The sequence below is a fragment of the Acipenser ruthenus genome, chromosome 2, assembly GCF_902713425.1.
Source record: "Acipenser ruthenus chromosome 2, fAciRut3.2 maternal haplotype, whole genome shotgun sequence".
NCBI lineage: Eukaryota > Metazoa > Chordata > Actinopteri > Acipenseriformes > Acipenseridae > Acipenser > Acipenser ruthenus.
This window is the reverse complement of record NC_081190.1, coordinates 39,384,949-39,408,844: the sequence shown is the minus strand read 5'-3', so window position 1 is coordinate 39,408,844 and position 23,896 is coordinate 39,384,949. Positions and strand designations below refer to the sequence as shown.

Below are 23,896 nucleotides of genomic sequence, written 5' to 3'. Positions count from 1 at the left end.
AATAAGTGGACAATTCGAATGAAATCAGTTCCTGACACCCCCAACAAGCTCTATCATAATGAAACCATCTCAACCAGCTCTTTTTCTTCCAATACACTGCCTGAGGAACTAAACATGTACAATTCTGATTACTGGTCTTGACAATCTAGTTAGTGCTTGTGATAATCTATTGACCTTCTTCCAGGAACTGTCTAAAGATGAAGGGATTTTCACAGCTCCTCATTATACATGGCTGTGGGAAGGGAGATATGAGAGGGAATTGCCTTGGCAGTTGACCTAGGATGGGAATCTTAACACTGATCCAGACCTGGCACCAACAAGAACCAGTCATTATGCAGCTAATTTAACCCTTCTTACAGTAGGTAATTTCTTGAGTAAATGAAGTTTACTTTTACAAATAAAAATGGAGGCCTGTTGGGAATAAAGCCATTTAATTTTTTTTTAAATGTCTTCTGTGCAAATCCTCTTTTTCTATTTTTCTACACCTTTAAATGGACATAGAAAAACTGCTAAACTATGTACTTATGTATGTATTTATTTTAATCTAATACAGCAACTGAAGAATCACACTGACACTGAGGGTTATGATACAGCTGCTGGCTGGAATGATCCCCAGTCAAGCAGGCGATAAAGAGGATTAAATTAACCTGCTTAGTAAATTCCGGTCTGGACTGCCTGACAACTACAGCATGGCACAGAGAGAAGATAAAGGGGTACCTGGCACACAGCCTGATAGCCATGCTTTGTTTTGTTGTCGGTGCAGGTACACATTTCATGTTGCAAAGGGTGTTCAAAAAGTTTAAAGCCCCTGTCTATGGACTAAATCTATGAGTCTCCTGTGGCTCACTTGGTCAAAATCATTGCCAATCATGATCTCACTGGTTTGAATCCCGGTTGTACAGAGTTACTGATATTGGCAGGGGACCTGGGGAGCTCATCATTGGCCTTTGCACTCCCATAGTTTAGGGAGGGGGAAATCAACTGGAGATAGATTTCCTCACAGAACCACAACCACCTCTTCTTGAGGACTTCCAGGTTTCAGTTGTTTAGCAATAGCCGCTGATTAAACTCAAATGGTGAAGAAAGGCTTGAAAAGAGGAAATGAGGATGGCTGCTGATATATAGTTCTTCCTCCTGAGCCAGCATGTGAATTACACGGCGAGGTAACATGCAAATTGGGCATTTCAAAATGGCAAGAAAGCAGGAGTAAACTTGGGCACTTTAATACCATTGACAGGAACTTACTGGAGTCCACCACTTCTGAAGTCCTCAAAGAAAGAGATGAGCTTAGAAGTTATTTTCACAACCACCAAATTCATCTGACCTTGACAACTGGCAACTACATTCAGTCTGAAACCCTTAAGAGTCGCACTCAAGGTGAATGCTTTGCCTCCGATGACAAAGACAGAAGTTTCTGTATGCGGTGCAACCAAAGTAGGTTTTGTTGAAAGAAAAGAAAATATTTTTTCCCTCCGTTCTGCTCTGCTGCTGCTGTCAGGCTTAGAACCTTTTCATCTTCCCTTGTGAAGTCCTACCTGTTAATACTCCCGCAAAATGCTTCTTCTCAGCTTAGGACTTGCTAGTTAAATGTAGTCCTTCAAAATTACTGGAACACTTCAGAGTTTTCTACAGCAACTTTTCCCCCCTCGTTAATTATACTTGACCTGAATGTGAACTCAAACCAAACAGTATAGGAGGTGCAGTCGTGAAAATAAACGACTAGAGGGTGAACTGGCACAATGCCAGACACCCCCTGCATGCATGCACACACGCACGCACGCACCTGTCTGATCCACCCTTTGCTGGGGTGACATGTTAGTTCAGGCTCCACTTGTACAGTCATTGGAACGCTATAATAATAATGTTGAGTGGTCCTTTCTGATTTTTGTTTCTATACAACACTGGGAATGATTACAGGGGTGGGCATGGTGAAGATTTAATTGACATAAAACGTCACCAAAATAGACTACTGGGTGTATTTGAGAGTTCCCAAACCTCACAAATCTGACACCATATATCTCTGTAGCTGTGGTGCCTTGTTTGCCATTTACTGTTGTCTGAAATGTTACGTGTTCTTTGTATAGTACCATGGTCCCATCTCCAAGTGGTTGGAATACCCTGAATGATGTTTTTGGACAGTTATTTAGCAAAAGCTAATAAATCTCCACCTTAGGTACTTGACATGACTTTCACAAAGATTCAGCTTTCTTTGTAATCCACCGGTCTCTAGTGCTTGTAGAGTACAATACCTTTATTCTGCTTCAAAGCTTCTAAATACAGTACATAGTTATTAATTACTAGTATGTTTATATCCGTCGTGTATGGTGTCAACATCACTACAAAAAATGGTGTTAACATAATTATTTCCATTACCGTGTACTACAGATCAGAATTACTGAAGACCACAATTAAACAGCTAGCACATTTTGGGTCATTTTAATATAGGCTAGGCTTAAGGTACTATGGCAAGCAGTTTAATTAATTACAATATACCTAATCCACAAATTTGTTTTCCATTCTGGATGCTCAGTCAAACATTTACAAGACCAGTTCCAAACCTGCTCTAAGGCTAGTTTTATTTAAACAGTTCTACATACGTAAATATCCTGTGACTTACTTAGAGGGTGATCAAAGTTGATTTCATACATCAAAACGCATTAGCTAAAATGTCAGGTTTGCTGTGATTAACATGAATGATGGCAGACTGAGCATGGCTACAGAGGCCAATGGAAAGTGGGGCACTTTTTTTACATTTACACTGAACTTTAGACTGTAAAAAAGTAATAGTTTAAATGAGCAGACACACATCTAGCTAGTGAGACACATACACAACTCGTCCTCCCTTCCCAATAGCCTAACTGCCCCTTCCCACTCGCTTTGAGTGCATGATTATTATAAATATTTTTAAATCGCTGCAAGTTTTAAAACCCACAGCATATATTAAAGTGTGAAACAAAAACAAAAACACTATATAGTCTGTACCAGTATATTAAATATTAACCATTTACAATACAAAATAAAAATGGTACAAAGGTAAGCGGTAAACTGCCAGAGGTTAAAAAAAAAAAAAGGTTTAGGTTACCAAAAACTGAAAAATAATGTACATTTCAGAGTTATACAAAAAGGCCTTTTTCAGGGAACAAGTAATGGGTTAACAACTTACAGCTGTTCTGCAGCAATGGAAGTAAATTAAGCCTTGAAAGTTGATGCTAACAATTCCTACAGGTGTCCCAACTTTTGTTGATTACTTACAAACCCTCTGTCTTTATAAAAGCAGTGTTGGAACAGACTGTGTTACTACACCCTCTTAAGCATTATTTGGACAGTATTGTACTGCAGGAAGTAGTATATTGCTCTCATAATGGCAAGAAAAAGGCAATTAACAAAGGAAGACAGACAGACCATTATAACCCTTAAAAGTGTAGGTCTTTCCTTTAGAGAAATTGCAAAGAAAGCCAAGGTGTCAGTGAGTACAGTTTCCTACAAAAGGCACTTGGAAACTGGAGGAAACTCTGACAGGAAGAGGTCTGGCAGACCCAAAGCCACAACAGAATCAGAAGACAAGTTTCTGAGAGTCAACAGCTTGCGTGATAGGCGGCTCACAGGACAACAGCTTCAAGCACAGCTTAACACTGGTCGAAGTAAGCAAGTCTCAGTTTCAACTGTGAAGAGAAGACTTCGAGCTGCAGGTTTGACAGGTCCAGTGGCAGTAAGAAAGCCATTGCTAAGATGGCAAAATAAGAAAAAGAGGCTTGCCTGGGCCATGAAGCACCGCCAGTGGACTACTGAAGACTGAAAGAAGGTCTTATGGACCGATGAATCAAAATTTGAAATCTTCGGTTCATCACGCAGGGTTTTTGTACGCCGTCGAGTAGGCGAAAGGATGGTAGCTCGGTGTGTGACACCAACTGTCAAACATGGAGGAGGAAGCGTGATGGTCTGGGGCTCTTTTGCTGGATCCAGAGTCGGCGACTTGCACAGAGTGAGTGGCACCCTGAACCAAAACTGCTACCACAGCATTTTGCAGCGCCATGCAATACCCTCTGGTATACGCCTAGTTGGTCAGGGGTTCATCCTACAGCAAGATAATGACCCAAAACATACCTCCAGGCTATGTCAAAACTACCTTAGAAGAAAAGAACAAGACGGTAGGCTTCAAATCATGGAATGGCCAGCACAGTCTCCAGACTTAAACCCCATCAAGCTGGTTTGGGATGAACTGGACAGAAGGGTGAAAGCAAAGCAACCTACAAGTGCAACACATTTGTGGGAACTTCTGCAACAGTGTTGGGAAGAACTTTCCGAACAATATTTGATTTCCATTGTAGAAAGAATGCCACGAGTGTGTTCGGCTGTTATATCTGCAAAAGGTGGCTACTTTGATGAGTCAAAAATTTAGATTAAATTTTGTTAAACAAAACGATTCCATGATTTATTTTTTATCTCCAATTGTTTATTTGTTCTATGCTTTAATTTCAGAGTACATTGAGACATTAAAACTGCATAAATTTCAATAAAAACTGGAAAAATTGAGGTGTTCTAAAACTTTTGACCGGTAGTGTGTATGTGTATGTATGTATGTATATATATATATATATATATATATATATATATATATATATATATATATATATATATATATATATATATATATATATATATATAATTAGGATTGCCACGCAATTAAAAATTTTGATCGGTTAATTTATGGGCATTAGTTGATTAAACCAGTAGATTAATCTGTGTACATTTTTTTTTTATAAATTTAGTCGTTGCCAATTATTTTTTTTATTATTTTCTCTCCAATTTGAAATGCCCAATTATTTTTAGGCTCAGCTCACCGCTACCACCCCTGCGCTGACTCGGGAGGGGCGAAGATGAACACACGCTGTCCTCCGAAGCGTGTGCCGTCAGCTGCCTGCTTCTTTACACTCTACAGACTTACCGTGCAGCCGCCTCAAGAGCTACAGCGTCGGAGGACAACGCAGCGGATGCGCCACTCGGGAGCCCCACAATCTGTGTACATTTTTAACGAAGGTACGATCGTATAGCGGCTATCCTGCACAGTAATACTTAAATCAATAAAATCTAAAAAAAATATATATATATATATGCCCAATGGGAATTTGGTCTTTTTAAAACCATTTTAAACAAATTACCTTTCTGTCCTATTACCCTAATAAAACAGATTAGGGATCTGATAACTCAGTCGAGTAACTTTACAGACAAACGTTTGGCAATCATTTAAATCAACAGAGAAACATTCCTGTTCCAAATACATATGTACATCCGTAGCACACTGTCAGCAATCCTTGTACAAAACAAGACAACAATTATGATTTTTACTCAACTTTAACCTCTTTTTATAAAAGCTTAAAATCACTTCTAGAGAGAGAGAGAGAGAGAGAGAGAGAGAGAGAGAGAGAGAGAGACCCCGCACACTTCAAATCAGCACTACCCTAAACAGCAGCACGCATTTCTCTGTCTACCCAAAATACACGATTAAAAATTGTAAAAAAAAAAATTAAATCGGCAATCAAATCTTTAGTTGATTAAAACGGTCCGATGCATTTAAATGAGGATTTCCTTCCACTTATCTACACAACATACGCCACACTTTTAAGGGGAAAAAAAAGTTTTTATTGAGAAAAAAATTATATATAAAAAATACAAAACTGAAAGATCATAATTGAATAAGTCTCCACCCCCCTGAGTTAATACTTGGTGGAAGCACTTTTGGCAGCAATTACAGCTGTGAGTCTGTTGGGATAGGTGTCTACCAACTGTGCACACCTAGATTTGTCAATATTTGACCATTCTTCTTTACAAAACTGTTCAAGCTCTGTCAAGTTCCTTGGGGAGCGTTGATGGACAGCAATCTTCAAGTCATGCCACACATTTTTGATTGGATTTAGGTCGGGGCTCTGACTGGGCCACTCAAGGACATTTACCTTTTTGTTCCTTAGCCACTCCAGTGTAGCTTTGGCTGTGTGCTTTGGGTCGTTGTCATGCTGAAAGGTGAACTTCTGTCCCAGTTTCAGCTTTCTTGCAGAGGGCAGCAGGTTTTCCTCAAGGACTTCTCTGTTCTTTGCTCCATTCATTTTCCCTTCTATCCTGACAAGTGCCCCATTCCCTGCCGATGAGAAACATCCCCATAACATGATGCTGCCACCACCATATTTCACAGTAGGGATGGTGTTCTTTGGGTGATGCGCTGTGTTGGGTTTGCGCCAAACAGAACGCTTTGCATTTAGGTCAAAAAGTTCCATTTTAGTTTCGTCAGACTACAAAACTTTTTGCCACATGGCTACAGAATTACCTGAGTGTTTTTTTTGCATAATTCAAACGGGATTCAAGGTGGGCTTTCTTGAGTAATGGCTTCCTTCTTGCCACCCTACCATACAGGCCAGATTTGTGGAGTGCTTGGGATATTGTTGTCACATGCACACTTTGACCAGTCTAGCTCTTGCAAAGTTGCCATTGGCTTCTTGGTAGCCTCTCTGATCATTCTCCTTCTTGCTCGGTCATCCAGTTTGGAGGGACGGCCTGATCTAGGCAGCGTCTTGGTGGCGCCCTACACCTTCCACTTCTTAATAATCGTCTTGTCCGTGCTACAAGGGATATTCAAGGCCTCTGATAATTTTTTTATACCCATCCCCTGATCTGTGCCTTTCAACTACTTTGTCCCAGAGTTCTTTTGAAAGCGCCTAGGTGCTCATGGTTGAGTCTTTGTTTTGAAATGCACTACCCAGCAGAGGGAACCTACAGAAACTGCTGAATGTATCCTGAAATCATGCGAATCACTACAATTTAACACAGATGGAGGCCACTTAACTTGGTGTGTGATTTTGAAGGCGATTGGTTACACCTGAGCTAATTTAGAATTGCTATTACAAGGGGGGTGGACACTTATCCAACCAAGCTATTTCAGTTTTTATTTTTAATTAATTTTCTACAAATTTCTAGAATATTTTTTTCACTTGGAAGTTGTGGAGTAGGATGTGTAGATACATGAAAAAAAAAAAATTAATGCATTTTAATTCCAGGCTATAAGGCAACAAAAGGTGAACATTCTGAAAGGGGTGTAGATAACAAATTAACAATCTCAGATGAAAAACCACAACAGCACTTACAAAAACCAAGCACGCATCTATTCATAAAAGCAGCAAAGATACAAAACCAAGGTATTCTTATTCTGCTATCTCTTCTGCTACTGGGTACCATTTTGAATTTAATCATGGTTTTCAAGTGCACAGCAGATATACTTTTTTTTCATGAATTCTGATTAAAAGTGTGTTATGAATAAATAGAGAATTCAGTAAGTCATCAATGTTAGAAAAGATTAAAGTCAGGCAGTATATATCAGTAAACAGAAAGAAAGAAAAAGAAACTGTGTAGCTTACCCTGTTTATATCAAATTCTACTCATCCATGTAATTGGTTATCCCACATAACTAAAATGTGACATTGTTTAAGTATTGCACTCTGAGCTTACTTTCCACTGATTTTTTTTTTTCTCAGTTTGAAGCATTCATGGCTCACATTTCTCCGTTTACAAACATGCTGTCCTCACGCTATGTCTGTTTATTCTGTGTAACCGCAGTTGTACACCCTGACTGTGCAAGTGTAAACTGTTGTGGATTCAGCATCGAGACCTGGACTCTTGAATCAGATAAAAAAAAAAAAAAAACAGTAAACAAGAAATGCAAAAACAAAAGTAAAGGAACCCAGTGAAGTTACTAGCATTACCCCCACCCACACCAGCAGATGGAAAGGTCACCCAGTGCCTTAGTATATAAAAAAAGACCACATTAAATAAGGACTCATCCCAAAACATTATACAGATGTTATTTATCTACAACTTGACAGCTCATCACTCTAATAAACCTGTTATCAGTAAACAAATCAATTCTAATAATAAATAGTGCCCCAAAGCTTACAACCTACTAAAAACAAACACAATTGGGTTGTTAGTTTGAGTCAATGGATGTTTTCCCCTGACCTTCTTATAACTTGGCTGTTGATGTAATAGAGAGAGAAACAGTGAAAAATTAAGATGACTGTAGCAGGGTGATTGCCCTGCACATGTGGAAATTAGTGTTGGGGTAATTTTAAATTGGGAAATTGGTTTATTGTGTGTCTTTTTGGAGTTGATTTGTGTGATTAAATTATTGTCTACAGATGGGCGCTTGTTTGAGACTTTGCTGCCTGCTGGGTTTGGTTGAGAGGAGGGTCTGTGCCGGTCCTCAATCAGCAGGTGGGCGGGTCTCGACAGAGTGTCCGTCCGTTTAAAAACACCCGGTGGAGATCGCTAGGGGCGACTGCAACGCCATGCTCCAGAGGGGATCTGCGTATATTCGGGAGGAGAGGGTTCGCTCTGCAGGAACAGTTATGCAACCCTGAAACTGCAAGCAGTGTTTGTGAAGGCAATGTCCAGCCAAGGACGTATGAAGCAGCAGGAGTTGTCGTATGAACACCGGCTCACAAGTAGGTTAGTTCAGGGGATAGTGATCCCAAGTAATGTACAGCGAGGGTTACGTAGTGTAGCCGGTTCCTGGAGTGGGACGCCTCGTTTATAAGGCTAGCGCTCGCCCTGTGTGGCACCTTTTATTTGTAGTTTTTGTACTGTTTTATTTTGCCTTTTATACAGCTTGCTGTATGTGTCCTCTGTGCGTTACCATCGCTGGATGGTATTTATGGAATAACATTATTCTCTAAAACTGTTGGTCCAAGCTCACCGTTAGCAAATGAGTTGCGTGCATTAACCGGCCAATAACACTGGTGCAACAATATTTTGAAACCCTGGGTCTATATTAATTATATTAACAGGAACCGACCTAAATACCACCATCTATTTAACATTGTTTTAAATCACCCTACTGGGATCCCCGGTAGGGTGATTGAACTGGTGATTGAACTGGTCTAAAAGGGTGCTTGTAATTAGATCAACCACAATTTAGAGTACTAAAAAAAGACCACATTGTGTGTGCAACCTCAAAAAACAACAGTTGCATAACATATTGTACATTATATGCTGCCAGCCAGGTCCATTATATTTTGCATTAGTTTCCGTCATACTCTTTACCATCAAAAGTAAAGGGAAAGTCTGCTGGTGAGAGATACCCAGACTGTGTTCTACTGGAACAGTGTTCTGTAAATCTGGCAGTGGTTGAAAACAAGGGAGCCAGAAAATACAGAGAAACAACAGACACACAGACATCAAAGCCAGGTAGATACAAAGCAATTTGTAAACTCAGACCTTAGCAGCTGTTTTAAACCACTCACTCCACAAAAATGTGAAAGTTTAAAGCAAGTTTGAAAGGTTTTGCTCCCAAGAGCCCTCATAAGCAGGGATCTTCTACAATAAACAAAAAAAAATAGTTATATAACAATCACCAGATAACTTTGTCAAAAGCAGATGTGAGGGGCATGGTTATGTTAGATCTTTATCAATTTCTTAATGTTATAAATGTCAACCCCCCCCCCCCCCCCCCCCCCGCGAGTAACTTTCAAACATCTGTAAAAATGCTGTTGGTCAAAGGTTATTATATTTCAGACAGCAGTCTTTGGCATATTCAGTTTTTACATACATTTGTGAGGAGGTGAAATTGAATCCCAAATAAAAGGGTATTTCTAATAGTAAGCCTAAGTAAAGTTTGACAGACTTGGAACATGTATACTGACAATGATGAATGAAATTCACTCAGTTTTGAGACTGGCCAAATTCATATGTGCTGGCCAGTCAACATACGTGTTGGAGTAGAATAGTGGCTTCTATTGTGCAGTTCTTAAAGATGAGATACTGGTGAGAGGAAACTATTTTCTTAATCTGATTAGGATAGTCTCAGCAGAACCGCTTGATATGTTCTTGGCCTCCATAGAGTTCCCAAGAACTTAAGGATAAGACACACTGTAGAATCCTCCCAACCATTGGTGGAGACAATTGTTCCCTTAATTGGATTTTTTTTTTTTTTTTTTTTTTTTTAAAAAAGGACCCTTAAATATTCCCAGAGTCCTACAGTGAATACTTTCATTACAGACACCTCCATTGTAAGCTACCTGTTATTTTTTTTATATTAAGGTCAAAGTACGTATGGGAAATAGTATTTAAACACTTCCAAAGTACAGCCATTCTAATAGCACATTGTGCCCAAATTATTCCAATGCCGCCTTCAACCTGTTACCTTTCAGTGCAATGTAATCCAGTCAAGTAGTACAAAACATTACCAATTAGAATTGTTTAAAACTAATTACGTTTTCATTTTTACCATACGTGAAGATCAAACAAGAGACACTTTTGTAAGATACTTTATAAAAGCTCTGAAGAGGAGAATATGGAAACCAATAAACTTGCTACTTCATCGTGTAGCAGTCTATAAAAATAGATTTTTTAACAATACAATATTTGACAGCACAAAATCAGAAAGGGAATGCTCACTGAGGCTGACAAAATGGAAGCATATTTCAGGGAAAGTGGTGGTGGACTGGATATATAATGCCATTTAATAGGGCTGTTCAAAACTCATTGGTGCTATGGTGATGTACAATGCTTTACTAAAGTTTACATTCTATTTGAAACCTGAATGCATGCCAGTAACAAACACGGACATGTTTGCATTTGGCATGCTTCTAAAGCCCCTTTCACACTGGCACTCCTACGGTTCTGCCTGCCCAGGTCACAATCTCACGTAGTGTGAAACCATGTACCTCAGGGTCAACGCGTTTTGACCCAGGTTGAGCGAGACAAAATGCATGCAGGCCGTTCGTTAGCCGATGAAATAACAAGCAGCCACGCCTACGTGAAGGTTTCACTTCCACAAGGAACATTTCTGTTTATTCTGTTTAGCCATATTTTTGTTGATTGAGACACAGCATGAGCCAGATTGCAGCAGGGATGAAGAAACATTTGGGACTACGGTTCAATCCAGAGAAGCTTGGATGGAAGCGTCCGTAACAGGCTGCTTCTGGGGCATTGATCCGCGCATTGTGTACTTGCATCTGTCACCCAAGTCAGCCCTGCTTTATCAAAATCAGTGTGAAATCGTGTAGCCGACCCGCATGCCACCAGGTCCTGACCCGGGTAGGTTCTGACCCGGGTAGAGCATGTCAGTGTGAAAGGGGCTTAATACAGCTTTAAGCGCTACTGACTTGATAAGAAATGAGTGTGTTGCAGATAATACGTTTGTTGGGTGCTATTGAAAAGTGTTTGTTCCATTTTGTTGGTACAAGCACAAGCCTGTGGCAGATCAGCCTACATTTTCTACAGAACAGTAAATAAATTAAGTTTAGTTTCCTTTTCGTGTCCATTACTGGTACATTATAAGGTTCTGCATGGATAGTATTATAATTACTGGTAATGCTATCTTTCTTATCATTATCTTGACAAGATCATTGTACGAAGTTGTTCAGCAATTCTATTCCAAACCTTTAGTTATAATGATTTCTAGCAGTTGAAAAATAATAAATGTTCCCTTAATACCCTTCCTTGCATGTCTAAAGGTAGATGGTGTGAAGCATTCTTTTCAGCTTTTTGGCACAGATGCTTCTTTCTTTATACAATACAAACAGCTACTGACGGAATAATTATGGGAACATTAAACATTCAAGATCTTGTTTATACAAGGTTAGAATTCTTATATTAAAAAAAAAGCTCACGGGTGTATGCAATTGGTTCCCTGGTCATTGCCCAAGGTAAGTGTCTGAGTATAGTCATCTTGATCACTTCTTAAATGACAGTGATGTATAAAAAGGAAAATAGCCAAATCAACTGCTGAAAAAAAAAAGCACATGCATACTTATGTCTGCAAACTTTAACTTATAAATCACAAGGGCTAAAATATGATTAGTTTATGCAATGAAAGTGCATCAGAACACACTATAAGTACTTCAAAAGGGCAAGACTCTTACAAACCTTCCTGGCAGAAAGATAGGGGAGGTTTTTTTTTTTGCATTATAATCTTCTAAAAGGTAGTGTTGGGGTTTGTTCAGTTGATCTAAACAGCACCACTGTTAATTAATTTAAGACCATGTGCAAAGAAAATGAAACATCTAACAATGCATGTGTTTCTTGTGTGTTTGTCTAATAATATGCAAAAAGTGAGGGTATTTTAATAATTTAAAAAAATTATGAACACACACACACACACACACACACACACACACACACACACACATACATACATATAAGGGCAGCTGGCTCTTTGAGCTAAAATAAATAAATAAATAAACCATGAATTCTGCTCTGTATCAGAGAATTCTACAGGAGAATGTTAGGCCATCCGTCCATAAGCTGAAGCGCAGCTGGGTCATGCAGCAAGCCAATGATCCGAAACACACAAGCAAGTCTACATCAGAATGGTTGAAGAACAAGAAATTTAAAGTTTTGGAATGGCCTAGTCAAAGCCCAGAGATGATGTGGCAGGACCTGAAACAAGCAGTTCATGTTCAAAAACCCACAAATTGAAGCAGTTCTGCATGGAGGAGTGGGCCAAAATTCCTCCAAGGCGCTATGAGAGACTAATCAATAACTACAGGAAGCGTTTGGTTGCAGTTATTGCTGCTAAAGGTGGCGTAACCAGTTACTGAGTCTAAGGGGGTGATTACTTTTTCACACGGGGGCACTGGGTGTTGCATAACTTTCTTTAATAAATAAATGAAATATGTATCACATTTTTGAGTTATTTGTTCACTCAGGGTTCGTTTTATCTAATATTAGGTTTTGGTTGAAGATCTGATAACATTCATGCAAAAATGCAGAAAATTAGAGAGGGGGCAAATACTTTTCCACGGCACTGTATATATTTAATCAAAAAAGTACCATTCCAGTTGTAAAGGCACAGAAAAAAAAAAAAAGACGGCAACTCCCAAAAATCCAGGTCCACAATCAAGGTTAACTTGCTAATTTTTGTAAAAATAAAAACTTGGATTTTTGGGAGTTGCCGTCTTTTTCCTTTCTGTGCCTTTACGACTCTAACGGTACTTTTTTGATAAAAATTTTCCGAGGACAAGGCACCCCAGTTGAGAAAAGTTTATAAACTGTATTTTAGCGCTGATATGCACACCTTTCTAATATATTATATTATTATTATTATTATTTCTTTCGTAGCAGATGCCCTTATCCAGGGCTACTTACAATTGTTACAAGAGATTACATTATTTTTACATACAATTACCCATTTATACAGTTGTTTTTTTTTTTGTTTTTTTTTACTGGAGCAATCTTGGTAAAGTACCTTGCTCAAGGATACAGCAGCAGTGTCCCCCACCTGGGATTGAACCTACGACCCTCCAGTCAAGAGTCCAGCGCAATAACCACTACTCCACACTGCTGTCCTCTCTCTGTCTCTCTCTCATCACATTGTTTATCAACCAATTAATTGAAAGAGGCATTCTGGAGGCCTCTTGCACTGTGACAAAGATGTTGGTAGTAATATAAAGCTTGCCATGGCTCTGAAAGAGGCAATATAAATAGACAGGATAGGTGGTGGCAAGTTATTAGGTATGAAATGTCTCTGTCTGTAACTGCATAACTTATCTGTCATAGAACTATTTACATTGGGATTTACTGTCAGCAACCTACTCTGAAACAGGCTGACTAAATTATCAGATTATGTAATGCAGGCTGTGGGTCACAGTGTTGAATTAACAGGACCGTGTCAGGTTTAATTAAGAATCAGTGATAATCAAAACAACTTAAAAGGAAGTAGTATAAATAACTGTCACAACCATTACATGCTAATACCACCCCCCCACTCCACCCCACCCCCCTTTTGATTGATAACTCAGTTTAGAACAGATTGAAAGAAATGTAAAAGGATTGACAGAACATAGGAATGGAATGTCATCAACAGTCAAAATGTTCCATTTGAGGAATGTTGGGAGGCAAAAGGTTAACATCAACTCTCCTGAACTTCATACTGCACTACTTTTGGATTAAAACATCAAGTACAGATGCCATTAGTGGTAAAACTAAAATGTGAATCAAATACCCATAGATTCCTGATAGAAGCTGATGTCTTAAACATTACTCAAGGTGGTACTGCAAGATTACTGTATGTATGCCTCTGAGGCTGCTGATAAGGTGTTACTGCAAGTTAAATGTTTTATATTACTGATGTTTAGGTTGAAGTTTGGTGACCTTTAATTGGAAAGCCACTTCCACATTAATGATCAATACTACACTGAACACCGACCAATCAAATCGAAAAACTAAATGGATCACTACGCTACATTTGTATATAATCTGGAGTTCAGACACCTTTCAATCTGCATAGCCTTTTGCCTATTTACATACACTGCTGTCTTACAAAACAACTGCTTAGCCCAGGACAGATCAAACTTGCCTTCTTGTTCCAGATCTAAAGCTGATATCCACCCTTTGTTGCATACAGAATGCCTTCAAATGATAATTGACAACTGATGAATCCAAGTTGGAAGGTTGGGTAAATATTTAGTCTGAGTTAGTAATAAATTATAAATTAAGCTTGTCGTGGCCTTCAACATAGTGCAATTACTTTCAGCTCAGGACAAATCTCTTCCCAAAACATTCCAGATGACATGGATTCTCTGCTACATGAATTCTGTAAACAGTAAAGCATAGCAGTCAACCACAAGCAGAGTATCTGAGGGTTCCACTTCAGCAGCTGTCCACCTTGCCTACTTTTTTTTTTGTTTTACCTACTCTGAGAAGTAGATCTTATTCATGACACAGTCTCACCATAAAACCTACAACTGGTCCTAATAAGTGAGTTATTTCAAATCCATTGTAGACAGAATCTGGCAGTGTATTGATACAAAAAACAAACAAAAGAAAAGTTCTGCAACAAGGTTTCAGAATGTTGGCTGTAATCCCACAAAGCTTGTTAGAAAAATGTTTGGATGAGCCCTGCCAGATTCTCCTAAATGTGGACATAAAATTTGAAGTCTCCTGGTGAGCAAACATAACATAAAATCGTGTAGCTACTTAATCCCAGTTACATTTCCTAAATGCAGTTTGACTAGAGTTAGGTTTATCATTTGAAAAAGAACAAATCAGGCCTACAAACAATCCAAGTCGTGGGCTCATTAGGACAAGTGCTTCTCCCACGCCAAAGGGGGTGCTGTGAATTCGGAGCATTCAGACTGTTCCTTTCTGATTTCGCTCAGGAGGAAAACGCTACCCAATGAGAGTGTCTGGAGGGCGTAAACTACAAAAAAATGCTACTGTTATTGCAGGACCTGAGTTCACTGCCTCTGCCCAATGTCCCTTTTAAGAAAAATGTAACAAACTTTAGGAATCCAGCATTTATGCCAACAATAATTATACAGAATTCCTCATAACAAGCACATAATTTCCCCTTTGATTGTTTTAATTGTATAATTATTTAATAGTGGAAAATGCATTCAAAGTCCAGAAGGCTTTTATTATGTCTCACTATACCCCTGTAATACTAATTTACCAAAGGAATTAGAAAATGAGAAGATAGATTTTTCATCTCCTGTCACAAAATGACAGCACACAAGGAATCATAAACTAATATAGTATATAACATAATTGTTGTAATTCTTCGATAGAATTAAGAACAGTGCATGTTTGTCCTTTATAAACAAATAATTACACATTATAAATGTTTCCCCCTGCCCCCGCCCTTTACAATTGTACACAGCATTACAGTAACTAAAACCGTGGTTCTCAAACCAAATGATTTGGTGGCCTCTGAGTGCATCCACCAACACAAAGTGTTTGTTATAATAAATAAAAAAAAAATACAGCAGCCCCTCTACACTGTACTGGATCTTAATTCCCAGGCTCTTCTAAAAAAGTGGTATTTTGCTAGACTTTTTTTTGACATGTCAAAACATTAGTTTAATCATTTATATTCATTGATGTCAATTTAGTACAACACCTAAAGTACACTATGTATTAAAGTTAAAAAATAAACAACAAATACTTTCATTTTCCGGTTCCAATCACATGCAGACCAATCCCTAACTATGTATAACAACAAGTATAATGATTTGCAATCCTTTTATAAAACACAAAATTATATAAGAACATAAGTAAAGTTTGACAACAAGAAAAGGCCATTTGGCCCATCAAGGCTCTTCCCTTGTTAGCTAACCATTTTCCCCTACTGGGGGGGGGGGGGGCGGGGGAGGGGACGACGACAAATTTAAAAGCACAGATTCTAGTCTTTTTTAAAATGTTCCCAGTGATTTAGATCCTACTACCTCACCTCGTAGGCTACTCCATGCATTTGAAACGTTTAATAAAACATGACATACAAGCTGCGTCTGGAAATACAAAATTAGAGACGTTGGTATCATGAAAAGGTAGATCAGCATGATCATTCATCTTTTATACATGTACAGCACGCAAGTGTGGTCTACAGATGGACAGGTCCCTACATATACCGATACTCTCAGTAACTAGCTGTCTCAGTTGGATACATAGTTCTCTAAATACTGTATGAGCTTTTAGCCTTTACATTAAACCCTACTATAACCACATTTTAGTCTCCCTGTCAAACAGATGGTGAGGTTTCAGGTCCCAGATCCCATCTGTCGTGTGATTTGGTTTATGGAGTTTAGGAAGGAAGCAGTTTGTTCTCATTGAAGCTGACCTCCAGTTCTCTGGCCATCTGCACTAATAATTCTGACAAGTAACACTGAACAGACCACAACTGCAATAATTAATGATTCTTGTTTATCTTAAAAAAAAAAAAATAATAATAATAATAATAATGATTGTAGTTGTCATGACATCCAAAGCCTATAAGTACCTCTACTGTTTGTTTTCAAACACACTTTCCCTTGACAAAGGTATGTAAACATATATATATATATATATATATATATATATATATATATATATATATATATATATATATATATATATATATCATATATATATGATATATATATCATTTTCATTTTCATTTGAACATCCCTCTGGATCAGGCTTAAGGCAGGTGCTGCTTTCGGCGTTCAGTAAAGAGGCCAATTTAACGATTCAAGCAAGTTTTGTATAGCAAGCATGGAAGGGCAGCAGTGTGGAGTAGTGGTTAGGGCTCTGGACTCTTGACCGGAGGGTTGTGGGTTCAATCCCCAGTGGGGGACACTGCTGTTGTACCCTTGAGAAGGTACTTTACCTAGATTGCGCCAGTAAAAACCCAACTGTATAAGTGGGTAATTGTATGTAAAATAATGTGATATCTGTATAATGTGAAATAATGTATAATGTGATATCTTGTAACAATTGTAAGTCGCCCTGGATAAGGGCGTCTGCTAAGAAATAAATAATAATAATAATATCGCTCGTGGCAAACGTCCTCATTCAGATGAATGAATCTTTTTATACAATTGGAGTGTTGGCGCTAGACTAGAGAATGCATGTTTAAATGTTATATTGCAGGTCTAAAATTAATATTACATTTACTTATCTTACGTCTCATCATGAGCAGGTACTGTAATCCCTTTCAAAATAAATACAGTGCATCCACAAAGCTCAACAGTTAACACACGCAGCAGTCGTACAAAAAAATAAAGTTGTTTTTTTTTTTTTTTAAACCCAGCATTATCTTCAAGGGAAGACCTTGTCAAAAAGAATCCTTACAGAAATGTGTGTTTTTATGTGTTTTTGGTGAAATCAGGTCAGTTCATTGTATTTTGCTTCATAATAACTGAATATGTTATTTAAAGTGTGTAATACATACAGTATAAACAGAAATAATGGAAACACTGTAGATCTGCAGTACAATACAAATTACACAAACTGTGTAGGAATGTTCTATCCCTTGTTCTTGTGTACTTTGCTGCCATCAACAATGCTAGTATTTAAAATGTCTTGCTCGCAAACATTTCATGTTCACAGTACGTGTCTTGCGGCTCTCGACCATATGGAAATTTTGGTATGCGGCTCATAGGGTCAGGAAGTTTGGCCACCCCTGGTCTAAGGGATTTACATAGATAAAGTATTACTTAACGGATGAAGTTTCACCAAATTCTGAAATGAGGGCATGCCGTTAAAGAAAGGCATTTAGCACACAACCCTTTCATGTTTTTAAGACATTTAAAAGCTAGCGCTTCCATCTGAGGACTGCCCTCTGGAGCTGTCCTAATAGTGGGTTAAGTCGTAGGTCAGAGAAAGTCATCATTCTGGCTTTCTTTTCTGAAGGCTCTTGAAGTTGCTGATGAGGATGAACAGGTTAAGAGAGACTGACTGGCATGTTAAAATGCATGCCTCTCATACACAATTATGTGCTGGCTGAGTAGGCAAAGCTGATAAAGAGAACAGCAACAAACAATAAAGTTGATTCTCAGTGAGGCATACAGTAGTTACCGGGAAATCAATAAATTGCCCAAGATGTGAAAATGATCAATAATGTATTTCATTCTCCCCAGTTTATTGCTTACTGTGTGATGGCATCTGATGTAGACACCAAATTCCATTCTTACCAACAAAAAACAAACCTACATCAACATCAACCACGTATCTGCTGCCCTTGTTTAAATTCTGCATTTTAAATTCAATATTTTAAATTGCAAATGCATACCTTTGTATTCCCTTTGAAATGTTTTACAGTTTCATTGTTCTGTTGCAATCCCATATACTGTGAATAATATTTGTAAACTTTTGGGGATGTTTGGGAGAAAAAAAAAAATATGCAATGCACGGCTGAGTAAAAAAGGATAAGTGAGTAAGATGTTTCCCCTCAAACAAACTTTATTCAGGGTATAGAGAACGCACAAGAACAGTGAGAAAATAAATACTCCTCTCCGCCTATATATTTTGCCAATAAAGAAGGTTTGAAAAACAAGAATTGTCAACAGGAAAATAGAGGACCATTTCAACACCAGTCTTTATAGTTTATACTGTAGGATACTCACACTGAGGTTTCTGTCCCATATCTGGATGGATCCATCCTGACAGCCAGCAGCAATCAGCTTGCCATCCCTACTGTATGTGCAGCAGGTGGGGATCACCCTCTTGCCTTGCATGGACCGAGGTTTAAACACGTTCTTATGCTTCTTCTCATTGGTTACGTCCCACGTCCTCACAGTTCTGCAAGGAATACAACAATATGTATTTATTACTATTTGGACAAGCCTAAGTTAATTCAAATATAAAAGAGCTGTTTTCAAGCTTTCAGTTCTCAGGTGGGGGTCTAATGCAGGCATTCCAAAAAATAAATGGTTATCATCTGCTATTTTGCTTTTCAAGCAGAGTGTGAAAATAACACTGTCATGAAGATCAGAACACTGAATAATGTTGTTGATTTCCATCTCTAACTGACACACGTTCCTGGAGAGGCACAAAGGAGGTGTGTCAGCCACAGATGGAAATAATGCCACATGCTTGTATTTAGATTAACACATTTAAAAACACAGAATGTCATAGAAAGAGCCATTCCCCTTCATAGGCATTTGATAACTCAATTACAACAGTCGGCACAGTGAACAAACCCTAGTGGTAGGGTGACTAAGATGGGCTGTCTAAGTTTATATTACTTAATATGAGGAAACTATTCTAGACAACAGTGTAATGTCAATCTGAAAAGATCTTAAGAGTTTAAAACACAACCTTGCCCCGTTCACACTTTTCACACTGATGTGCTTTTATCCAAATTGTTTTGCTAAAGCCACCTAACTCAATTTCAAAAGAAATCAGAAAAACACAGTGTCCATTGTCCACTAAACTTTGCTACCATATAAACTTGAGAAAGGTTTGCCAAACTCATGATTGACGCGTGGCCACTTCAAACACTTGTGCCAAAGCTTGTGTTCACTGTGCTGGCTGTGTGCAAATATTTCCTCTGTAACCCATTCCTGGTCATTTCTTATTTAGCCGAATGAGAATTAATTTGGTATTTAAATAAATAAATAAATATATATATATATAATTTCTACTGAACTTGGCCTCTCAAAACATAATAGCAAAGGCTGAAATTATCACTTTGATACCTTTACCATAAATCACATACAGCTGAAATAATTGTTTTTCCTAAAAACAGAGCACAAATACAGGTATGACTTTAAATTACATATTACTTCCGAATTCTCTGCTCCACATCTGCACAAAAGATTAAGAATTGTAATAATCAATCATCAGGAGACAAATCTGATTTTACTCCGTACTGTGCTTGAGTTTGCAGTGAGAAGTGAGGCAACCTATGTTTAGCTGCACTGCTGTATTCATTTCCAAAGTCAGGCTACATTTCCTGTGTTCCTCACAGGGATAATAATTTGTACAGTAAAATAATTCCAAGTTGGCCTTCCAATCTTCTCTTAAAATTGGACGAAGGTTGCAGTGCAGATCTGCCTCATCTACTTTTACTGGGAGGGCATTAATGGGTTTTACTCATGCCCACTTAAAACAGTATTCTTTTTGTAAGTACCTTAAAATTAAAAATATTCCTTAATGTAAATTTGCCAAGTAGTTTGGCAAACAGCAAACAAACATCTGTAATGTATTAAGTAGATGTTATACATATAATAATTACTGTTTTCATTTAGGAATAATATATATTTTTTCAGAATAATATATTATACAATTAAAATATTATACTACCTTCATGAGAAATTCAGAACACAGGTAGCTAGTGTGTATAAATGTAAATATAAATATAAATGTAAATATTTTATATCATATTAATAACAATCAATTTGTTGATTAGTTGCTTACCCTGATAATAATATTGTATTTGAGTTTCAGAGGATGTCAATGTTGACACTGCGGTTAATAAAAACTTCCTGCACCCACAAGGATGAACCCTATCGGTGTGCACTGTATTTCTGAATGGGAGTTTGACGTGCAGGGGCACAAGGGACAGTGATTAATTTATTTAGGTCTAAGTATACTTTAAAATTAAATGGGTGTTAGGAAATGTAATATATTCAAGGATACCAGCTGCCAGGCTATATATATATATATATATATATATATATATATATATATATATATATATAGTGCCTTGCAAAAGTATTCAGACCCCTGACCAATTTTCTCATATTACTGAATTACAGATGGTACATTGAAATTTCATTCTGTTTGATATTTTATTTTAAAACACTGAAACTCAAAATCAATTATTGTAAGGTGACATTGGTTTTATGTTGGGAAATATTTAAGAAAAATAAAAAACTGAAATATCTTGCTTGCATAAGTATTCAACCCCCACACATTAATATTTGGTAGAGCCACCTTTCGCTGCAATAACAGCCTTAAGTCTTTTGGGGTAAGTATGTACCAGCTTTGCACACAGTGTCGGAGTGATTTTGGCCCACTCTTCTTGGCAGATTTGCTCCAGGTTGTTCAGGTTGGTTGGACGACGCTTGTGGACCGCAATTTTCAAATAGTGCCACAGATTCTCAATGGGATTGAGATCAGAACTTTGACTGGGCCACTGTAGGACATTCACCTTTTTGTTCTTGAGCCACTCCAATGTTGCTGAAAGGTGAATTTCCTCCCAAACTTCAGTTTTTTAGCAGACTGAAGCAGGTTCTCTTGCAGTATTTCCCTGTATTTTTCTCCATCCATTCTTCCTTCACTTTTAACAAGATGCCCAGTCCCTGCTGATGAGAAGCATCCCCAGAGCATGATGCTGCCACCACCATACTTCACTGTAGGGATGGTGTGTCTTGAGGCATGGGCAGTGTTAGGTTTGTGCCACACATAGCGCTTTGAGTTATGGCCAAAAAGCTCTATCTTCAATGGAAAGATTCCATGCATTCTAAATACAGTTGAGCTAGAAGGATATAATCCTGATATATGCCCTTAGAATCTTTGTAACCGCATCACAAAAACAATTCAAATAACAGCACATCAGCTATTAACAAAATGTCGTTTTAAAGTAAATTTCAACCTTTTTAATAAGATGTCAATTGAGCAATGGCTAAATCGAAACATCTCAGAAAATAAGAGCACCTCTGAGATGATGTCCAATTACAAGGCAACTTTCCCAGAAGCATTTTTAATAACTGCTCGATATCTGGAAATATTCAAATCAATTCCCAAGGAAAATACGTCATTATTATTATTATTATTATTATTATTATTATTATTATTATTATTATTATTACTACAATTGCACAATTTATTTTCCCGATCTTTGTCCTCCGTTTATTTTCACGGAAGCATTTTTAATAACTGCACTAATAATAATAATAATAAATCTTTTTTCAATCATTTGTTCTCTGTGTATTCAAATAAAAGTATACCGTTTCAAAAACGCTGTTTTGTACACTCATTTTATAGAGAAGATTGTTGTTATGGAGGACTATATTTGTAGAACGTTCATTTTACAGTGCTTATGTGGAAGGATACGTTAAAAAAAAAAAAAAGAAACTAAATAAATTCAGTAAAAATCAATAAAAATAATAGTTAATTGTGCTGTAACATTGAAGTATATAAGCAATAGAACCCTCCACATCAGGCATTACCAGGCATTATACGACCGTTTTGTTGTAATAGTGCCCTCTACTTCGTCTCGGGCCCCATTGCCCAAACGGTTGTATAATGCCTGGCATTTCATATACAGTTCATTCATTTTCAGAACCCTGAAATCTTTTCATGTTCGGGGTGGGGTTGTCTTGCGAATGACCCCATCGCGATGCAGAAAATTCACTTAACCCGAACCCGCTCATCCGAAGACACAGCATAAATCAAGCAGTGAGCAGCAATGTCCCAGTGCGCGTCGGTCTGTACACAACAGAAAACATCAAATATCAACCTATATATTCTACATTTGTTTATATAATTTGAAAAAGGAAAACTGCTGTGTATCGAAATCAAAAAGAAAAGGGTAACGTAGGTACAGAAAAATGTGAAAAAATTAAAATTATATCAGGAAGTTTTGAACTACAAGTCCTTCTTCAGCTAGATGGAAACTGTTTTTGTTGGTTCAGAATAAATGCATTAAAATACATCAGACAGATAGTTTCACATGTATGTAGGTATACTGTGTATGTGTGCATTGAAATCGTTATGATTTGAATTTTTTGAATTTTATAGTAGTTGGACCAAAATTATAAAAAAAAAACTTTAGAGAGGATACTATCTAGTAACAAACAGGCCTTAAATACCAGCTTGATGAACACATGTTCACATACTTAAATTTCAGATGACAGCCTTTCAACTTCAGGTTTGCAGTTTAGTTATTTGATTCAGATATGACACAGAGTATTAATATCAAACTATCCTGATGAATCACACAAAGCGCTGAAACAGATGGTAGACAGAGATAGCGATAATGATAACATAATTTCTGATTAATCTGCTTCTGATAAATGGAAACAACACTGTTTAGTTCATTGAAATATACCAACTCATCTCCTTGCATCTCAGTCCCACATGAGCCCATTTCACACTGGCATGCTCTACCCTATGCTGGACACTTCCATCCAAGCTTCTCTAGAACAATCGGCCCAAATGCTGATTAGCACAAATGTTTCTTCATCCCTGCTGCAATCTGGCTCATGGTGTATCTCAATCAACAGAAACATGGCTAAACAGAAATGTTCCTTGCGGAAGTAAAACCTTCACGCAGGCATGGCTGTTTGTTATTTCGTCTGCTTACGAACGGCCGTAATGCATTTTGTCTTGCTCATCCCGGGTACAACACAGGTACATGGCTTCACACTATGCGGGATTGTGACCCCGGGTAGGAGTGCAAGTGTGAAAGGGGCTATAGATGAATACAACAGAAAAACACACATGGGGATGCGTGTAGTAACTATGAAATTAAAACTAGTTTTAACACCACAATTTTAATAACAGTTCTTCCACTGAAACAACCAGTTTTTAGTACAAGTTTACATTACTGTATATTCCAGGAAGGATTAACTTGCAGACATATGTTTGAGCATCTGCAGAGCTGGTGCTGCAAATCATCACTGTCAAAAACCAAAGCCTCTGAAAT

At 37.8% G+C, this 23,896-nt stretch overlaps 1 protein-coding gene across 3 annotated transcripts in view; it reads right to left on the bottom strand.

The window, feature by feature from the left end:
- Nucleotides 1-23,896, bottom strand: part of LOC117408664 (WD repeat-containing protein 70-like) — a 159,580-nt gene that overhangs the window by 65,997 nt on the left and 69,687 nt on the right. For all 3 annotated transcript variants that reach the window (XM_058995771.1, XM_058995773.1, XM_058995779.1), the window contains one exon: nt 18,867-19,041. In XM_058995771.1, the coding sequence (XP_058851754.1) occupies nt 18,867-19,041 (175 nt within the window). The remainder of the gene's footprint in view (nt 1-18,866; nt 19,042-23,896) is intronic.